This window comes from Caretta caretta, chromosome 14 (genome assembly GCF_965140235.1).
Source record: "Caretta caretta isolate rCarCar2 chromosome 14, rCarCar1.hap1, whole genome shotgun sequence".
NCBI lineage: Eukaryota > Metazoa > Chordata > Testudines > Cheloniidae > Caretta > Caretta caretta.
This window is the reverse complement of record NC_134219.1, coordinates 42807715-42828337: the sequence shown is the minus strand read 5'-3', so window position 1 is coordinate 42828337 and position 20623 is coordinate 42807715. Positions and strand designations below refer to the sequence as shown.

At 45.8% G+C, this 20623-nt stretch overlaps 1 protein-coding gene and 1 long non-coding RNA gene across 2 annotated transcripts in view; both read left to right on the top strand.

The window, feature by feature from the left end:
* The window catches only part of LOC125621639 (butyrophilin-like protein 2), a 53294-nt gene extending 32981 nt beyond the window's left edge, over positions 1 to 20313 (top strand). The window contains exons 9-12 of the mRNA XM_075119492.1: positions 5200 to 5316; positions 6911 to 7258; positions 7900 to 8181; positions 18471 to 20313. Coding sequence (XP_074975593.1) covers positions 5200 to 5316; positions 6911 to 7258; positions 7900 to 8181; positions 18471 to 18988 — 1265 coding nt within the window. The 3' untranslated portion in view covers positions 18989 to 20313. The remainder of the gene's footprint in view (positions 1 to 5199; positions 5317 to 6910; positions 7259 to 7899; positions 8182 to 18470) is intronic.
* Positions 9128 to 11437, top strand: LOC142068391 (uncharacterized). Its single transcript, XR_012664962.1, has 3 exons — positions 9128 to 9229; positions 9952 to 9972; positions 11413 to 11437. It is a non-coding gene; the product is annotated as an uncharacterized LOC142068391 (long non-coding RNA).
* Positions 20314 to 20623: the final 310 nt, after the last annotated feature.

The following is a 20623-nucleotide window of genomic DNA, read 5'->3' as shown; positions in this document are numbered from 1 at the left end:
CTGCAGGGCCCAGCCACATGAAACAGCAGCAGTATGAAGGCGAGTGACTGATGGCTACAGATCTCCAGCCATGCATTCCCCAGCAAAACAAGGAGCAATGACAGCCTTCCCCTTAAGGAAAATAATTTCAGCTCACACCATCCAGCTGCAAGAACATACAAATTCCACAGTGTAGTGCATTAAATAGTGCAACATTGTATCCAACTTTACAGCAGCCCCGGTAACAAGCCACATCTCTGGCAAGCTCTCCTTTCTCACCTCAGCTGGATTTCCATTTCTGGCTGGTGCATGTCCTCTCCACACTGGGCAATAAACTCACACTGGGGTGCAAGGCTGGGGAGCTGGGGGATATTGGCTGGTGCCTTTCTCTGTGTGATGTGTGAGTGGCTCTGGGAGCATTCAGGCAATCCAGCTGGGTGTGGGGTTCCACCTACTGTTGTGCTGAGTGACGACAGCTCCCAATGGGGTTTACTGCTTCAAAGCATTGTGAGAGACAGCCCAGGCTTGAGACGTAAGGGGCCACAGTGGTACCCCGGATCCAGTTTGCACGCGGGGGATCCTGTCACAAGGGGAGCACTATGTCTGCTGACCAGTCAGGACTTAGAACTAACAACTTACGCAGTTTGGTCCCTGTTTGATTTGTAGCTGAGAACAGAGAGAGGTTTGGCTTTAACCTTCGACCTTACAGCAATAAAGACACTCCCTTCACCATAAACTCCAGTGTAGCGTACAAGGGCTGTTTATTACAGAAGTAATTAAAAGGGGAGTTTTCATTTGGCGCAGCAGATGAAAAATATAATGGTTATTATGATTGTATTAAACAGGGCCGGATTAGCTTTTAGTGAGCCTGGCGCCAAACATATTTGTGGGGCCCCCTGGGGAATGAAGAGCACAGGGGGGTATGTGGGGGGGGAAAGATTGGTCCCCAGCTGGAGTGTGGCAGTGGCCAGGGGCAAGAGCACAGAGGGGAAGGGGGGGGGAGGATTGGTCCCCAGCTGGAGCGAGGCAGGGGCCAGGGGCAAGACCAGCACAGTGGGGCACGGGGGGAGGATTAGTCCCTGCTGACTGGAACGGGCAAGAGCACAGCGGGCAGGGTGCATTTGATTTAAATCATGATTTAAATCACTAGTCAGGAAATCTCAATTTAATCAGGGTTTTCTATATACATGTGCATTCTTGATTGTTGTTACAACCTTAATACATATTCTTCACAACTCAGAGATTGATGTAGGTTTCATTTTTAGAAGGTACACACTATACATTTTTAAACAGTGATTTATTTTGAAAACATATTCAGATTAGTTTTACAGCTATATCAGAAAATGAATGATTGGTTATTTCATTTACCAAAGGTAATTGAAGCAGATATTTATTGTCATTGGGAGGTGAACCATCTCCAATTCAACAGATTAATCATTAATAATTGGAGGATTTTCTTGCCTGGCTGTATTAGGAGGAGAACATCACCAGACAGACATTTCAATTATTTTATTTAACAAAAACAACGTTAAGTATTCTGGATTTTTTTCTTCAACAGCAAACATATAATATTTAAACAAAAAAGCATATGTCCCTCACTTCTCACATTTATGTCCAGACTTCTTCTCCTTGTCCAGATCTATTCTGCCCCCAACAGTCTTCTATTCATTGAAGTTTTTGAAACTTTGCACTTTTAGAGAGAGGTACAAAGGGATTGACTCCATGTACACAAATTTACAGAGGGACAATAGAGTTGAGGTGTGTTATTTCTCACCTTTACATATTATTTATTTATTTTAAAACATTTTTGCTGTTAACAAGCATGTTACCTCTGGAGACCCAAATCCGCAGTTTGAGAACTGAAAAATTAAGCATCTCTGATGGTGTCTTCTAGACTGAGCACTGAGTCCCATTGGGTAGATAGAAAGATTAACCTAAATAATCTATACAGAAGCCTGTGGAACCCCATAAGATTGGGTCCCTAATCCATCAACTATTAGAACTCATTTACAAACTTTTCTCAAACATTATATGAATATATTGTCTCATACTATAGAAATATAATGTATCATCCCTATTCTATGATAGGTTATAGCTCAAAGATATCTCATCTTTAGATAGGTTTTTTTCTCAAAAAGCATTTTCTCAAAAAAGTCCAATTTAAATGAAAAAATCCAATTTTTTAATTTTTTTAAAAAATCATTGATTGTTATCTACCCTGACAGCGAGACACAGTGGGGTTGGAAGGATTGGTCCCCAGCTGGAGGGAGGCAGGGACCAGGGGCAAGAGCACAGGGGGGCATGTGGGGGGGGGAAGGATTGGTCCCCAGCTGGAGCGAGGCAGGGACCAGGGGCAAGAGCACAGGGGGGCATGTGGGGGGTGGAAGGATTGGTCCACAGCTGGAGGGAGGCAGGGGGCAGGGGCAAGAGCACAGGGGGGCATGTGGGGGGTGGAAGGATTGGTCCCCAGCTGGAGGGAGGCAGGGGCCAGGGGCAAGAGCCCAGGGGGGCATGTGGGGGGTGGAAGAATTGGTCCACAGCTGGAGGGAGGCAGTGGCCAGGGGCAAGAGCACAGAGGGGAAGGGGGGGGAGGATTGGTCCGCAGCTGGAGCGAGGCAGGGGCCAGGGGCAAGACCAGCACAGTGGGGCACGGGGGGAGGATTAGTCCCTGCTGACTGGAGCGGGGCAGGGCCTGGGGCAAAAGCACAGCGGGGGGGGGGGGAGCTAGGGTTGGTCCCTGGAGCGAGGGAGGTGCCAGGAGTAAACTGCAGGCGCAGCAGGGCTGGGGAGGGGTAAACAGGATCCCCCCCCCCGCCCACTTTCTCCCTGGTCCTAGCGCTCCTCTCCGGCCCCCCACAGGCTGCTTGCCAGTGACGGGCGGGGGGGGCGGGGGGTGAGAGGAGCCCTCAGCCGCCAGCGCAGAGCAGGAGCGAGTGGGCGGGGTGGGGGGCGGAGGAGAAGCCCCGGGGCCGGTCCTAGGGAAGGGGCTGGAGAGCGGAGCCGGCGCCGCGGCCGCTGGGCTGCAGCAGAAGTGGAGCGACCGGGGGGCCCCTGATGCGTGTGAACCCAGCGCCGTCAGAAATCCGGTCCCGCATGTAGCGGGTCTCGCGGAGCAGGGAGCCGAGTCTCTGCGAAATTCTCACGGGGCTTCCGCCAAACTGGGGCCCTTGGGTAGATCTGAGTCAAGACGGGACCCCTGGGTGGACTTCTCCGGGAGAGGATCCTTCACCCCAAAGGGCAATGTGGGGGTGAAGGGACGGAAATCCCCCCCGCGTGCCCCTCCCTTTCCTACTTTCGCTTTCTAGCGCGGTGGAGGCATCGAGAGAGACACATCTCGCTTCAGTGTCTTGACAAAAAAGAGACACCGTTTTGGCAGACATTTGGAAGCAAAGCCTGGGATCCAGCTCCTTGTCTCTGTCATTTCTCCTCACTTAATTTGGCCTCACTGAAATCATCACTAAAAAGAAAAGGAGGACTTGTGGCACCTTAGAGACTAACCAATTTATTTGAGCATGAGCTTTCCTGAGATACAGCTCACTTCATCGGATGCATACTGTGGAAACTGCAGAAGACATTATATACACAGAGACCATGAAACAATACCTCCTCCCACCCCACTCTCCTGCTGGTAATAGCTTATCTAAAGTGATCACTCTCCTTACAATGTGTATGATAATCAAGGTGGGCCATTTCCAGCACAAATCCAGGTTTTCTCATACACATTGTAAGGAGAAAAGGAGTCAGAGGATCTGATGAAGTGAGCTGTAGCTCACGAAAGCTCATGCTCAAATAAATTGGTTAGTCTCTAAGGTGCCACAAGTACTCCTTTTCTTTTTGTGAATACAGACTAACACGGCTGTTCCTCTGAAACCTGTCATTGTAAGGAGAGTGATCACTTTAGATAAGCTATTACCAGCAGGAGAGTGGGGTGGGAGGAGGTATTGTTTCATGGTCTCTGTGTGTATATAATGTCTTCTGCAGTTTCCACGGTATACATCCGATGAAGTGAGCTGTAGCTCAGGAAAGCTCATGCTCAAATAAATTGGTTAGTCTCTAAGGTGCCACAAGTCCTCCTTTTCTTTTTGCGAATACAGACTAACAGGGCTGTTACTCTGAAACTTGAAATCATCACTGAAAATGTAAACCACCCAGAGGAGAATGGATGAGGATTGTAGAAAACCCGGAGATGCCAGGGAGAGCTCAAAACTGTCCCAAAGCTGATTTCCAGGAGTCATCAGGTACGTGAGCTTCTGTCACTTGAATACTCTCTCCACTGCTCTTAGATATCTCCTACGAGACATTTAGTCTTTGAGTGAATAAATAGCTGCAAAATGATCCAGTAATCCCAGATAAATGTATCTGACTCTGAATATAAACTTTGCTTTTGAACTATATATTCCAAATTTTATCTGAGCTATTTTGTTTCCTCCCCTTTCATTGGAATTTAACACCAGACTATTGTGGCTATTCGATGTAAGAATTTTTTGTCTTTCCTCTTTATATTTTATTCAGGAAAACTGGACCTGATCCTGCTCTCAATGCATTCAAAGGGAGTCTGGCTATGAATTAACTTATTGTAGATTTCTGTTTTGAAAAGTAAGTTACAAACGCTTGCAAATCCAACTTTATGGGCAGCCTCTTTCTCTGTTACCTTGGATACTTGATAATTCTGTTTATGGGACTGAATCATTTTGCCTCTGTTATGTTGAAAGAAAAGAAATGGGTAAAAAACAAACAAAAACAAAGAATCTTTCTGTCTCACACACAAACACACATGCATCCGATGAAGTGAGCTGTAGCCCATGAAAGCGTATGCTCAAATAAATTTGTTAGTCTCTAAGGTGCCACAAGTCCTCCTTTTCTTTTTGCGAATACAGACTAACACGGCTGCTTCTCTGAAACCTGACAAACACACAGTTTCTCATTCCTTAAAACTTTTTTCTCCATTGACGGAATTACTACCAACTTCTACACCGATCTGAATTTTTAATGTGGATTTTGTAGGGATGGGACAAATTCAGACTCATAAAGGAAACGCATATTCAATTTATTTAAATGGCTGTTCTAACTACATAATATGAAAAAGTTCACTTAATAATGCATTTATTCCTTTCTTATTTCATGTGTCCTCTTTAATGTTTGACTTTAATGATTTCCTGTTAGTCTCAGTGTTATGTTCACTAAGATGAGTTTTCTTTCCTCCTTCTTCCCGTTGTCTAGATCAAGTTACAGTGCAGATGAAGGTTCTCTCATCCTGCCACAGCTCCCGAGCCAGCTCCCTTCTCCCTGGGTTTATCATTTGCTTCCTTACCTGTTCTGTTCACAGGATGGGATCAGGTAGGAATCCGCCCCGTGGCTGCTGTTTCTTAGAGAATTTATTTAGGCTCCTGAAGTGTCTGAACAACATGCTCCACTCAAAGTCAATGTAACTACTCCCAGTGTGTAAATGTAACCACGCAGCAAGATCAGCACCTTCATTATCCATTGTTTGCTCTCATTCTGTTGCTGCTGCGGGGTTATTTTATTTGCTCCTGGGATAGGGCTCAGGTCTGTTTCTTCACACGAGTCTCTTGAAAAGGTTGTCAAGGATGCCCAGAGCATTGACTGGACACCTGTTGAAGAGTTTAACAATAACAAGAATAATTCATAAAGTACATAAATTATCTTAGAGGATCTGAGATATCCAGAGATCGGAGCCATAGTTAGAGCCCACATGTGCACAAAAATGTAATAAGAACTAGAATATTTGAGAGAGGCTGGGGACAGGTATTAATACCTGGTGGTGGGGGCCCCTGGTGAGGGCCCTACATGACAATTGCACCGCCTCCTCTCTCCACTGTGGAATATCAGAGCTAGTTTTGATTCCACTAGGAGTCTATTTGGGGGAGGGAGCTCAGTGGTTTGAGCATTGGGCTGCTAAACCCAGGGTTGTGAGTTTAATCCATGAGGTGGCCATTTAGGGATCTGGGGCAAAAAGTGGGGATTGGTCCCCCTTTGAGCAGGGGGTTGGACTAGATGACCTCCTGAGGTCCCTTCCAACCCTGATATTCTATGTCATGTGACTTTTTTTATTGGGCCTGTTAGCTAATACATATATGTTAGGTGTAGTATACACCACCTTATTATTAGGTATTATATGCACAGTAATTCTCTCTTTACATATGGTGCTGGGAAATTAACGGAATGTATTATGCTCTTCTAACAATTCTGTTCACCCACATCAAATATCCCACCAAACTTTGCTAAAGTTAAGTTAGTGTTCACAATAGAACATTGGAAGCCTATCAAAGCCAAGAGACATGAATGGCATGTCCTAGCAGTGGCTGGGATGTACGTCTGCTCCCACCTGGTTTGGAATGTTCTGTCCCAAACAGCAAGAAGGAACGTACAGAACAAAATTAAGAAGTGGGGGGTTGGATGGGGTGATGGATAAAGTGCTTTTTCACTTGCTAACACCCCTGGTATAAATATAAGTGGTTTTGGTGGTGTATTTTTGAAGCACACTTTCTGTGTAAGGTGAGCACACTGCAAGGTAAGGATTGCTTTCCAGAAGGAGGATATGTATGTCTCCTTTTCACAGTGTACTGATTTGTCCTTAGGCAATACATTTGGCAAAGTCTGGTTAATTGGTCTCTTGATCATATGAAGTATTGAACCACAATAGTACAACAATTGCCTAGAGCAACAGGCCTAGATCTCAGGAGCACCTTGGTGGAAGAACACCAGATATGGCCCACCAACCCTCCCCTTGTTCCTGGTGAGGACCAGCAAATCTCATGCCAATGTCAGTAAGCGTGTCAATTTGAGAGCACTTAGAAAAAGGGGCTACTTCAATAGCTTGTCTCAACTATACGCCGAGCACGTCCATTCCCAGTTCTCTGCCTCACCAAGGTGGTTGTTGTTGTTATTGCTGTCCCGGTGCATTTTCCAGCAAAATTCACAGTGATTGGACCCCCTGACCCTGTCGCTGCCATCCTGGGTCAGGAAGCTGTGTTACCCTGTCACCTGTCCCCCCGGATGAGCGCTGCAAACATGGAGGTGAGATGGTTCCGACCTGAATTTGTATCCTTTGTGCACCTGTATCGTGATGGGAAGGATCAGTATGAAGGGCAGATGCCAGAGTATGAGGGAAGGACAGAGCTTTTGAAAGCCGGACTCACAGATGGAAATGTTCCCTTGAGGATTCTCAATATCAGACCCTCTGATGAAGGACAATACCACTGCTTTGTTCAAGATGGTACTTTTTATGAAGAAACTGTATTGGAACTGCGGGTAGCAGGTCAGTAACTTGTGTCAGTTTTAACTGTGTGTGGTCTGCAGGCTTTGTTCTTTCCTATCACAACAGCTGTGACTCCTTGCTTGTGAAATATTTTGCAATAACACAGTGTATCTAACTTTCAGCAAACAGCCACTTTCATACTTGGGAAAATATGCTGAAAACTTTCCCAACGTGTTATTAAACACATTTTCAGGATGGGCAAGGCACTTTCTTGCCCAGTCTTGATTGACTCCCAAAGGGGTCTTTAATTAAGAGGGAAAGGCCTTCTGGACACATAAAGCCTTCCAATTGCTCTGCAGTCGTTTCTAGGGTGTGTGGCTAAGGTGGGGCTGCCAGACTTTTATGGCCTTCTTATGGGTTGGTTGTTATGTAGGGGTGTAGTTAAAATCAAATGCAGCCTTATTTGCTGAGACTCTATAGTGGTGACGGTGGCGATGGGGAGCTACATATTAACCACTCTTAGACAAGACTGAGTATTCATTTATCCCTTCATTTATCCAGTATTCATTTATCCCTTCTCCTGACTACCCCCGTGAACAAGTGCTTTCTAGTGTGAGTAAGGGATCCACAAACTGTCCCTCATCCCTTCTGCTTTATAAATTAATTCATGGAATTGACACCTTTATGTGTTTTCCCCTTAGGTCTGGGCTCTGCTCCTCTCATCTCTGTGGAGGGTCACCAGGATGGAGGGATCCGGGTGGTTTGTCGATCAGCTGGCTGGTACCCAGAGCCTGAGGTGCTGTGGAAAGATTTCAATGGGCAGCGTTTACCATCACTCTCTGAAACAAAATCCCGTGGCGATAACAACCTGTTTGAAACAGAAACTGTTCTCATTGTAACAGAACATTCAAACCAAAACTTGTCCTGTTGCATCAGGAACACCGTTCTCAATCAAGACAAGGAATCAGCTGTTTATATAGCAGGTCAGTCACCATCCAAACCCCACACTGAACTCACCACCACCAGAAACCAAACAAAACATAGGAAGAAAAGAACGGAAACATCTGTGGTGGATATTTCAGAATCCACGTACAAACACAGAAAATAGGAGACTGGTATATTTACGGGATCACAGTTTAGGTAATTTGATTCCCTTAGTTGTGAGTATTCAGAAAATCAAAGTTTGGGATTTCATGTAAATTTAAGGTGAAGTCTGACTTTCCTGATACTAGCCTGCACGCATGTATGCACACACACAAAAATCTTCCAGCATTTTTTAGGAGAAATTTTTACTCAATCCACTGACACAATATGATCCTGCAACCTTAACTTCACCTCAGTGATTTTTTTGAATGTGGTAAGTTTTGTCATGTGGCTTCTTTGTGATCTTGTTGCTGCACCAACTCATTGTTCATTGCTTGTTGTGGGAAACGTCACCTACGTCATGTGATGTTGTTTCTAATGACATTCAGTTGGACTTGTGCTTCTTACATCACTTTGGTCAAGATCCACAAATGGACTCATTTTACCCTCGTGTAGTGGTGCGGTGGTCGTCCCTCCCACTCTGGATTGGAGGGAGGCCACACCGCCTCACTATACCACTGGGATTGCTGCCTAGTCTCAGGGGAAATTAGCAAACTGATGTTAGCATCCCAACCGGTGTAATGGGGCTGAACCCCAAATAGTCCAGGGGTTCCGGCCCTTAGGCAGGAACAGGGCCTCCCTGGAGTGTGTATGCTCTGGCCCTTAGGAAGGGGCCAGAGGAAACCCAGCGGTCTACACATTTTTGTGTAGTGTACACATGGCCATTCTTTCACTCTTGTCTTGCACAAATCCTGCTGGGCACCATTTATGTATTTGTATGAAATAAAAACATCTGACTGTAATCAGCCAAATTAAGACAAGTTCTGGTGTTTTGTTTTTCAGATCTCTTTTTCCCCAGGGTGAATCCCTTGATGGCGACTTTGAGTGTGATCCTGGTGGTTTTGTTTGCTTTCATTGGCCTCACTGTTTATCTCTTTAAAATGAAAGGTAAATATCAGAGGAAGAAAAATACTGTAAATAAAGATTTTGTTCTAATAAATAAATTAGAGCAATTTAGGAATTTAATATTAAAAGAAGGTGTGATCTGCTGACCTTGTCCTGTATAAAGGAGAAGAATGCATGTGAATTTATTGATAGAGGGTGGTGGGGAGGGCTGTGGGGGGGAGAGCGGAAGAGGACTGTGTGTGTAGGGGGTGGGGAGTAGAATAGGAGAGAGGAGAGTCTTGGGCAATAGAACTGAGTCAGAGAATCGGATCATAGCAGATACATCTGTGTTCTGCTTGGTCCTTCATCTCCCTCTGCTGCTAGTTCTCAGGAGATTACCACTGTCTGTCTCTGGTCCCACTTGAGAGAAGGTTCTGCAAAGCCTAGCCTCTCATATTTGTCCTTCAAATCTCTTTTCTGCTAATAAAGTGTAGTGCACCCGGACATTACAGTGAGAGGCCCTGTAGAAATGCCCTTGTGGTAAATCAGTAAAGAAACACATTTCTTCCTCAGTGAGGAAATTAAAAAATCATACCCACTGTCACATAACTCAGGCACAGCTGTCCTTAACCTGCTGAACTTCATCCATAAAGAATATCTGCCTGATTTCCAAATCAATCAGACTTCCTTCCTAATGAATTGTGTACCTATAGGAAGTCGTCTTCAAACACTTTTAATGAAGCAAGGAGATGATATTAATTTACATTTATTTCTGTACTTTTCAGCGAAACTTACTGAAGAAGTTGGTAAGTTTCAATTTCCCTTTTTTCCACAAATACAGACTTTGACCAAGTTACACAATTGCATATACGCTTGTTGGTTTCTCGGATTTATTTTTATTTCTGTGTGTTTGTTGGGTGGGGGAGGGTTAGTATGTGTAACAGGTTGGACCATTTCAGGGCCTGTTTGGATGTTTCCAAAGACCCTTTCCCCTTAAAAGTCCTTTGAATTAGGGGGTTAGGTCAGCATAGCTACGTGTACGAGGAGTGTAAGTTTTCAATGCAAACCAGCCTCAGTCTCAGAGTCTTTGAGAAGAATCTATAGAGATCTGGCTTGTCAATGAAGGTGTGCTGAAATGGGAATTTTCTGCATTATTTTAATGAATTTTTTGTGCCTCAGTTTCCTCTAATGTGACATTGCTATCCATTGGGGTAAAAGGACTGTTTGCTCTCAGGGCAGGCTAGAAGACATAAGCCTGGGTGCTGCTTAGTTGTCTGGGCCTTAGACCACATATCGATGGAGCATCTGAGAAAATAATGGCAAGTCCAGTCACCAGGGAGTGTAGCATCGATCAAGTGAATTCATCAAGTAAATTCATGACAGAAGTTTAAGAACAGCTGAACCCCATGACAGTATTTATCTTCAACCGCTCCTGCTGCAGTCAGCTTGTACCCAGGGTCATGCATGGGGGGGAGGGGGGTCAAGCAGAGGCACAGGGCCCCAAATAATCATTGAGGGCACAGAGCTTCTACAACCCCAGGGCTGCAGAGGCAGGGAAGAGTGACCTGCTGCCAGGGCCAGGGCGGAGGCAAGGTAAAGCGAACTCCTGCTGGTGTGGGGGAAAGAGCAAGCTCCTGTGTGGGAGGGAAGAGTGCTCTGCCAAGGTGGGCATAGGGGAAAGAGCAAAGTCCTTCCCTGGCCAGAACAGTGAGGGGAGCGAGCTCCAGGGATGGGTACAGAATGTGCCCCTCCAAAAGGGGTCAAATTTAAATTTCTGCACACATCCCTGCTTGTACCTGGTCTGACGGGCCCTTGTGAGTGGCAGAGGGTCACACGTTCTCTTCCTCACAGTGGTTCTGTTGCAGAAATCAGCTCCTCTGAGTTCCAGCAGCCTTTTTGCTGGTTGCGGACCCCTTCCTGTGACAACCTCTCTCTTTTGAGATCATTTCCTCCAAGTGGAGCAGGCCCTGCAGGAATGAGGCCACTTGAGCCCAGAGGAGTTTTCGTCTTTTCCTGACTGGGATGGGGCTGTGCCCCAGGACAGGGTGTGTTAAACAAGTTTAATAAAATTTGGGGTAAGTCTAAATTAGATAAACTTTCCCTTTTGATGGGGAAGCAATAGAAACAAGGAAGTTGAGTAAAAATAATCACCCAGCCTTAACTTTGTATTGATGATAATGAGAAATAACACATAAGGCAAGAAAAGCTCATAAAAAAATTTATACATATTTCTGTTTATGTTTTAGTGAAACGAGATCTAGAAATTGGTAAGTGTCATTTTCTTCCTTCTGAGAAGAAATTTTTTGTACACAATTGGATCCCCCTATAGGAGCGTGATAGGGTCATCGGTGGGTTATGTGACCTAGTGGTTAGCACACTTAGTGCCCCCTCCCAGTGGGCAGATCTTGCAGTCCTGGCCCTCTTTGAATCAGGAGGGCAGGGAGGTGGGCAGTGGAAGGGGAGCCTGGGCCCACCCACTCTTCTGGGCTCTGAGCCAGGGCCTTAGGAGGGTCAACAATGTCTGGTCCCCAAAGTTGTCTTCCGAGTTGCCCTCCCTGGGTCACTTCCAACCAACTGCTGGTCTCCCCCGGTTCCAATCCAAAATAAGGTGAAAAGAAAAAGAAAAGGCAATGAAACCATCAGCCCTGATGGGGCTAAGTATAGGGTCAGTCCTTTGTCAGGAGCCTTCAGGGCAGGTCTGTCCTCCTCCCCAGCCTCTCCCGTCTGAGCTGGGTTGCTCCCTTTCCAGCCCTCTCTCCAATTGAAGCATGCTCTGCAGGGCTGGATGTGCGGGGCTACCTGGGCCCAGTACTGTCCTTTCACCACGTGAGACGCAATGTGGGGTTTGTATACTCCCTCGCCCACCCTCCCTCTCAGACCCTGGGCTGGGGTGTCCTGGGGCCAGTTCATGTCCCCACCATCCTGTGAAAAAGAAGTCCACGCTTTTACCACCCGAAAGCTGTATGGCTGCATTGAGTGAAGCCACTGAATAATGCCTGGATTATGGCCTGTCATTGAGTGCAGCCAGTGGATTGGTGCACAGTCAGTTACTAGGTGGAAGGGCTAACCCTACAAGTAAGGGCATCAATGGCTCATTTCACCTCCAGGGCCTCCTTCTTGATGACTGATTAGGCTACCTCCTGTGGAAATAGCTTCCTGCTGGGATAGAGAACAGGGTGTTCTTCTTCTCCCAATGCCTGACATGGGTGCAGTGTCCTTAACCTGGTCTGTCAACTGGGCAGCCATGGTAGCAAAGTTTGGGATGAACCGTCAATAGTATCTTGCTAATCCCATAAACCACCGGACTTGCTACTTTGTGAAAGGGAGGGGGCAGCCCACTAAGAATTTTGTACCAAAGGTCGTATCTCCCCCTCCCCCACCCCGCCCCCCACTCCCCTGACATCCTACCCTAGGTAAGTGACTTCTTGGGTGGCCAGCTGACACTTGGTTGGGTTAGCCGTCAAACCCGCCTCTTTGAGAGCCCCAGATACCTCAGGGACATGCTCCATACACTCCGCCCAGCTCTCCCTGCAGATGATGATATCGTCCGTGTAGGTGGCCGTGTCGGATCCCTGCAGCCGCAGCACTTTGTCCATTGGCTGCTGGAAAGTGGCAGGGGCCCCATGTGGTCCCAAGGGCATGGTTCTAAACTGCTGTACTCCATCGTCGGCAGATTGTTTAATTGTTGTGGAGTTGTTTGCTTTTACATTTACCCTTTTTATTTATTTTTGCATTATTAAACCTGGGTTTTTTTTGGTTGCTTACTTGTTTTTTATGATTATTCTCATGGGGGGAGGTAATATGAATTTATAAAATGGGGGAAATGACTAACCTGGATAAGTTTCACGCAAAAAGCTAATTTGATTAACTGGTAAGCAATAGAGTAATTGGGTTTGTTTAGTTTGGAGAAGAGAAGGCTGAGGGGGGACGGGATAACAGTTTTCAAGTACATCAAAGGTTGTTACAAGGAGGAGGGAAGTAAATTGTTGTCATTAACCTCTGAGGATAGGACAAGAAGCAGGGGCTTAAATTGCCATGAGGAAGGTTTGGGTTAGACATTAGGAAAAACTTCCTAACTGGCAGAGTAAGTAATAAATGGAATAAAGGAGGATGTGGAATCTCCATGTTTGGAGACTTTTAAGAGCAGGTTAGACAAACACCTGTCAGGGATGGTCTAGATAATATTTAGTCCTGCCACGAGTGCAGGGGATTAGACTTCCAGTCCTAGGATTCTATGATTCTAACAGAATCACAGAGTTTATGAGCAGAAGGGACGACCAGATCATCTAGTCTGACCTCCTTAAGAGGCAGCGGAATAGAAAAAATTTCTAAGCCTTATTTATCACATTGATGATAATGAGAAATAAAACATAAGAAAAGGGAAACACCTAACAAACAATTTGTGTATTTCTGCTTCATTTTTAGGCAAACGAAATATAGAAATTGGTAAGTGTCATTATCCTTCCTCTGACAAGAAATTTTTTGTATGAAATTGGATCCTCATGTGGGAGTTTGTTTAATTGTTGTGGAGTTGTTTGATTTTCAATTGAACATTTACAATTCAGTTGCAACATTTAACCTGTTTTTGTTTGTCTGCGTGTTTGTTTTTTTATTTATTATTATCTTTTGGTTGAGGGAGGTTACAGTAACGTGATAAAATGTGGGAAGGAGACACTAAATTGGAGAGATTTCACACCAAAATTTAATTTGAAAAACTGATAAACAATAGAGTCACAGAGTTTAAGACCAGAAGGAACCACTTGTCCCTCTCTTGTCTGACGTCCTGAAGAAGAGAAATAAAACCTAAGAAAAGGGAAACGCCTAACAAATGTATATATTATTTCTCTTTAATTTTTAGACCTACGAGATAAAGAAATAAGTAAGTGTCATTCTCCTTCCTCTGACAAGAAACTTTTTGTACCAGTTTGGATCCTCATGTGGAAGTTTGTTTTCAAATGGAACTTTCAAAATTGTTGCAATATGAAATCTTTTATGTTTGTTTGCTTGCTTTTTATTATTACTAGAATTATTTTGGGGGCAGACAGGGGTTTGTTTTGTAATGTAACTTTAATCAATGTGGGGAAAGACTAAACTGAATGAATTTCACAGCAAAAGCTAATATGAAAAATTGATAAGCCATAGAATCATAGAGTCACACAGTTTAAGAACAGACGAAATGACTGGATCCTCTAATCTGAACTCCTCCAGCGGAGGTTGAATAGAAAAAAATATCTCTCAGCCTTAATTTTCATATTGATGAGAAAGCGAAATAAAACATAAGAAAAGGGGAAGTCCTAACAAACAATATGTGTCTGTCGGTTTGATTTTCAGGCAAAAGAGATACAGAAATTGGTAAGTGTCATTATCCTTTCTCTGACAAGAAAATTTTCATACCAAATTGGATCCTCATGTGGGAGCTGGTTTAATTGTGGTGGGGTTGTGTGCTTTTAAATTTAACTTTTACAATTTTGTTGCAATATTAAACTTTTTTTTGTTTGCTTACTTGCTTTTTATTATTATTCTTTTGTGGGGGGTATTGTAACTTAACAAAATGTAGGGAAAGACTAACCTGGATAAATTTCTTGCAAAAAGATAATATGAGAAATTGATGATCAGTAGAGTCATAGAGTAACAGAGTATAAGACCAGAAGGGACCACTGGGTCCTCTAGTCTGACATTTTGAGGATGAGTTTGATGTCTTTCAGCCTTCACAGTCATATTGGTGATAAAGAAAACTGAAAAATAAGAAAAGGGAAATGCTGAACAAAAATATGTATTTATTTCTGTTTAATTTTTAGACCTACGAGATAAAGAAATAAGTAAGTATCATTGTCCTTGCTCTGACAAGAACGTTTTTAAATGTAACTTTTAAAGTTCTTGCAATATGAAACCTTTTGTTTGTTTGCTTGTTGCTTTATTATGAATGATTTATTATTAATTATTATTATTTTCTTCTTCTTCTTCTTCTTTTGGGGGAGGATGGTGGGTTGTTTTGTAATGTAACTCTATACTATCTGGGGAAAGACTAAAGTGGATAAATTTCACACCAATGAAAAACTGAGGAGGAATTAATTATAGAGTCACAGAGTTTAAAACCAGAAAGGGCCACTGGATCCTCTCACCTTACTGTCCTGAAGAGGAGGTTGAATAGAAACAATCTCTCAGCCTTAACATTACTATTGATGATAAAGAGAAATAAAATATAAGTAAAGGGACACTTCTAACAAACAATATGTGTATTTCTGTTTAATTTTTAGACAAACGAGAAAAAAGAAATTGGTAAGTGTCATTGTCCTTCCTCAGACAAGCATTTATTTATTTTTGGTATCAAATTGGATCCTCATGTGGGAGCTTGTTTCATTGTTGTAGAGTTGTTCAATTTTAAATTTAACGTTTACGCTTTTGTTGCAATATGACATCTTTTGGTTTCTCTCCTTTCTTTTTATTATTATTCTGGGAAGGGTTACGGTAATTCTGTAAAATATGGGGTAATGGTAAATTGGAGAGATTTCACACCAAAAGCTATTTTGAAAAACTGATAATAGAGTCACATAGAGTCACAGAGTTTAAGACCAGAAGGGACCACTGGGCCCTCTAGTCTGACATTTTGAGGATGAGTTTGATGTCTTTCAGCCTTCACTGTCATATTGGTGATAAAGAAAGCTAAAAAATAAGAAAAGGGAAATGCCGAACAAAAATATGTATTTATTTCTGTTTAATTTTTAGCCATACGAGATAAAGAAATAAGTAAGTATCCTTGTCCTTGCTCTGACAAGAAAGTTTTTGTAACAAAATTTGATCTTTGTGTGGCAGTTTGTTTAATTGTGGTCGAGATGTTTGCTTTTAAATTTAATTTTTAAAGTTGTTGCCATTGGAAACCCTTTTTTGTTTGTTTGCTTTTTTACTGTCATTCCTTTGGGGGATGTGGGTGGTTGCTTTTTCATGTAACTTTATAAAATATGGGGAAAGACTAAACTGGATGAATTTCACACCAAAAGCTAATTTGACAAATTGGTAAGCAATACAGTAGTAAAGTGGGTAGTGGCCAAAAAAATATGGCCCGGGAGGAATTGTCAGAAGGCTCTGGTGAACTATCAGCCCCTGAGATGATTAACCTCCCTCCACACTGCAAAGTGTGGGACGTAACCAACCTGAATTAAAGTGGACCCTGGGCAATAGCCTGTACCCAAAGTCTTGCCAGCTAGCCTGGGTGTAAAACACCACCAAACTTGAGTCAGAGTTTTTGGGCTTGCACAAGTAACAGTTTGGGGAAGCAGACAAGTAAGATCCTGGGCTAACTCTGCAGTGAAGATCCACCCTGGGAGAGAGACACTCATGCGACCCAATGGAGGTTCTGATGCTTTACATTTTAGTATATGTCTGGAAGAACTTTCTTTTTCCATCAGTCATTAGTTTGTACAATATTGAATCATGCAATATGTGTTCAGATCCGCTCTCATCTCTAATTATGTGGCTGGTTTTAGGGTGGAGAAGATCTGTGGCACCTACAGAAGAAGGTAATTTAAGATCATATTTTATCAATGTCCAAATATCTGTTCCCATGAGGCAATGTGCCCCTTTTTTCCTTGAATGTGGGGGTTGATGTGATCGTTCAGGGCAGACCTCCCCAGCACCCTGCATTTCACTGCACATCATGAGGCAGGGTTTGTGCCTATGTCCTACCACACCATACTGAATCGACATCATATCGCATCTACTCTTCCTTCCCCTCCACTGCCAGCATGTGCGCTGCACCCTGCAGAGATCTGTGACCGCAGCTCCTACTCATTGTACAGATCCAGTCCACAGCCACTTCTCCAGGGGGAGTTTGTTTAATCTTCCTGTGCTGATGGCTGATCTCCAGTGTCTCCCTGTTTCTTCCTTCATCTTTTTCCCATTGAAGAAAGCCAGGAGCTCTGCAGTGACCCCACACTGACGGGGTGAGCAGGGACTGTGTCTGTGTGAGACCCTTGCTCCAGCCTCAAGCCTTGATCACAGAGAAGGGTTCCCTTGGATCCATTATAAAGATGTAGGAAGCTCCTGTGATCAGAACTGTGAGCTTGTCTCTTTTCTCTTCTCTCCATCCATCGTGACCCAGGTATGCTCCTGTCTCTGGTAAACAGGACGTCACTTCAGTCTCCACATCACTGGCATGACCCTCTCCTTATTTCCACCTGCCACCTGTTCCACACATCCTCCTAGTGGCGGATTAGCCACTGGGCTAACAGGGCCTGTGCCCAGGGGCCCCAGCCAATTGGGCGGCCCCAGAAAAATGGACGCCTCTGGGCCCCAACCTGTTCTGCCTGCCCAGCAGTCCTGCCAAGGAGCAGGGTCGGAGCTCAAGGGCTTGCCCCACTCCACCCACCTGGCACTTCAGCCGGGGAGTGAAGTTGGGGGTGCAGGGGCTTGCCCTGCTATCCGGCTGGAGCGCCAGGTGGGCGGAGTGTGGCAAGCCCCTGTGCCCTGACCCCATTTCCCTGGAAGAAGCGCAGGGGGGGATGGCGGACTTCAGGGAGAAGAGGTCGGGAGAAGCCCCCACTTGCTCTGGCCCAGGGCCTCACAAAACCCTAGTTTGCCCCTGCTCCCCCCACACGCATTGCTTCTGCCTCGTTCCACCATGAACCCCCTTCAGTGGTGCTGACCCCTCCCTCCCCCAGGCTACTGGACCTTTGTGCTGTGATTGCTGCTGAGCAGCGACATTCTGGGCAGGTTCAGTCCTGGTACCGTGTGGCCTGTTGCTGTCCGAGCTGTGACATTTCAGAGCAGGCCGGGTGCAGTGGGGAGGCCCCACAGCAAAGTCCAGCACAGGGGGAGCTGGGCCACAGTGAGATTGAAGGTGGGGTGCAGGGAGGCTCTGCCAATGTTCACTGAGTTGTACCATCTGCTGGGGCTGCCAGAGTCTCTTGTCCCCTCCCTGGGGAGAGGTGGGCGCAGGAGGGGAAAGATCCTTTCACTCCATCACGGACCCGTCTCTGCATTGGGGAGGGAGCTTCCGTCTGGGGTTTAAAGCTGGTTCTTGCCTCCTCTGTTCCCTCCTCAATAAAAACTTCTGACACCTTCCTGGCTGTGTCTCTGCCGCTGGGAATGGAGCAGCCCCAGCAGAGGGAGCTGGCAGCTGAAGAGAAAAAGACTGAGGAGCTGCAGTGACATCCCTGCTCAGTCTTAGGAGCCCAGGTCAGAGGCAGCTCCCTGGGATCCAGGCCTGTCCCAGCCAGAATAGGGCTGCTGGGGAGTGTGAGAAATGGCCCCGGCCTCCCCCAGGGCTGAGCTCTGCCCCTCACGCTCTGATTCTCTCTCTTCCTAGTGAATGTGACGCTGGATCCAGACACGGCTCAGTCCCAACTCGTCCTGTCTGAGGATGGGAAAAGTGTGAGATGGGGAGACACATGGCAGAATCTGCCCGACAACCCTGAGAGATTTGATTCTCGGGCCTGTGTGCTGGGCTGTGAGGGATTCACCGCGGAGACACATTGCTGGGAGGTGGAGGTGGGGGATGGGGAACTCTGGGCTGTGGGGGTGGCCAGAGAGTCTGTGAGGAGGAAGGGATGGATCAGCCTTAGTCCTGAGCAGGGGATCTGGGCTGTGGGGCAGTGCGGGGGGCAGTTCCGGGCTCTCACCTCCCCTGAGGCCCCTCTGCCCCTGAGCCAGGTCCCCAGCAGGATCCGGGTTTGTCTGGACTGTGACCGGTGGCAGGTGACATTTAGTGATGCTGGTGATGGGGCCCCGATCTTCACTTTCCCACCAGGCTCCATCCCTCGGGAGAGAATCCGACCCTGGTTCTGGTTGGGGGTGGGGGGATCAAGGCTCAGCTTATGTCCCTGAGACAGCGGGTGGAATATCCCACTGGGGGCCCCAAAATCAGCCTTTCTATCCTCGCATGCCCTAGTCTTTATGACCGTAGAGGACTTCTGGCTACCCAACCCTCTGGCTCCTCATCTCTATGACCCCTAGAATCTCCTCCCTGCCCTCCCTGCAGCCTCAGGGACGGGAGGGGGAGGAAGAAGAGCCCCTTGGAGCTGCCAGAGAGTCCTGAGAGGCAGATGTGGGGGCTGGGCAGGAGGTAGAATGAACAATCGGGTTGGGGACAGGCAGAGGTGAGGGTGGTACAGAATTAATCAATCAGGGTTTTGGGAGAAGCTGGAAGCTCTGCAGCAGCAGGGAGCGTTTTGTACAGATCTGTGTCCTTAGATCTCATTGGGGCAGCAGGAGGAGAAGGGATAAAATCAGGGGAAAGAATGGAGCAGCCAAGGGGGATGATCTGTGGGAGGGAGGAGAGGAGAGTGGGAGAGGAAAATAAACAGGTATCACAAGTGAGGGCTAGAAAAATGCTGAGTAGAAAAAGAGACAATGAAGGAACAGGGAGAAGGAAAGGGAATGTGAGAGGGACACCTACAAGATCTCTATCAAGCTTTTTTACAACTACAATACCCACCTGCGGAAGTGAAGAAACAGATTGATAGAGCCAGAAGAGTTCCCAGAAGTCACCTACAACAGGACAGGCCTAACAAAGAAAATAACAGAACGCCACTAGCCGTCACCTTCAGCCCCCAACTAAAACCCCTCCAACGCATTATTAAGGATCTACAACCTATCCTGAAGGACGACCCAACACTCTCACAAATCTTGGGAGACAGGCCAGTCCTTGCCTACAGACAGCCCCGCAACCTGAAGCAAATACTCACCAACAACCACATACCACACAACAGAACCACTAACCCAGGAACTTATCCTTGCAACAAAGCCCGTTGCCAACTGTGCCCACATATCTATTCAGGGGACACCATCACAGGGCCTAATAACATCAGCCACACTATCAGAGGCTCGTTCACCTGCACATCCACCAATGTGATATATGCCATCATGTGCCAGCAATGCCCCTCTGCCATGTACATTGGTCAAACTGGACAGTCTCTACGTAAAAGAATAAATGGATACAAATCAGATGTCAAGAATTATAACATTCAAAAACCAGTCGGAGAACACTTCAATCTCTCTGGTTACGCAATCATCGACATGAAGGTCACTATCTTACAACAAAAAAACTTAAAATCCAGACTCCAGCGAGAAACTGCTGAATTGGAATTCATTTGCAAATTGGATACTATTAATTTAGGCTTAAATAAAGACTGGGAGTGGCTAAGTCATTATGCAAGGTAGCCTATTTCCCCTTGTTTTTTCCTACCCTCCCCCCCAGATGTTCTGGTTAAACTTGGATTTAAACTTGGAGAGTGGTCAGTTTGGATGAGCTATTGCCAGCAGGAGAGTGAGTTTATGTGTGTGTGTGTGTGTGTGTGTTCCGGGGGGGGGGGTGTTGAGAAAGCCTGGATCTGTGCTGGAAATGACCCACCTTGATTACCATGCAGATTGTAGGGAGAGTGGTCACTTTGGATGAGCTATTACCAGCAGGAGAGTGAGTTTGTGTGTGTATGGGGGTGGGGGGGTGAGAAAACCTGGATC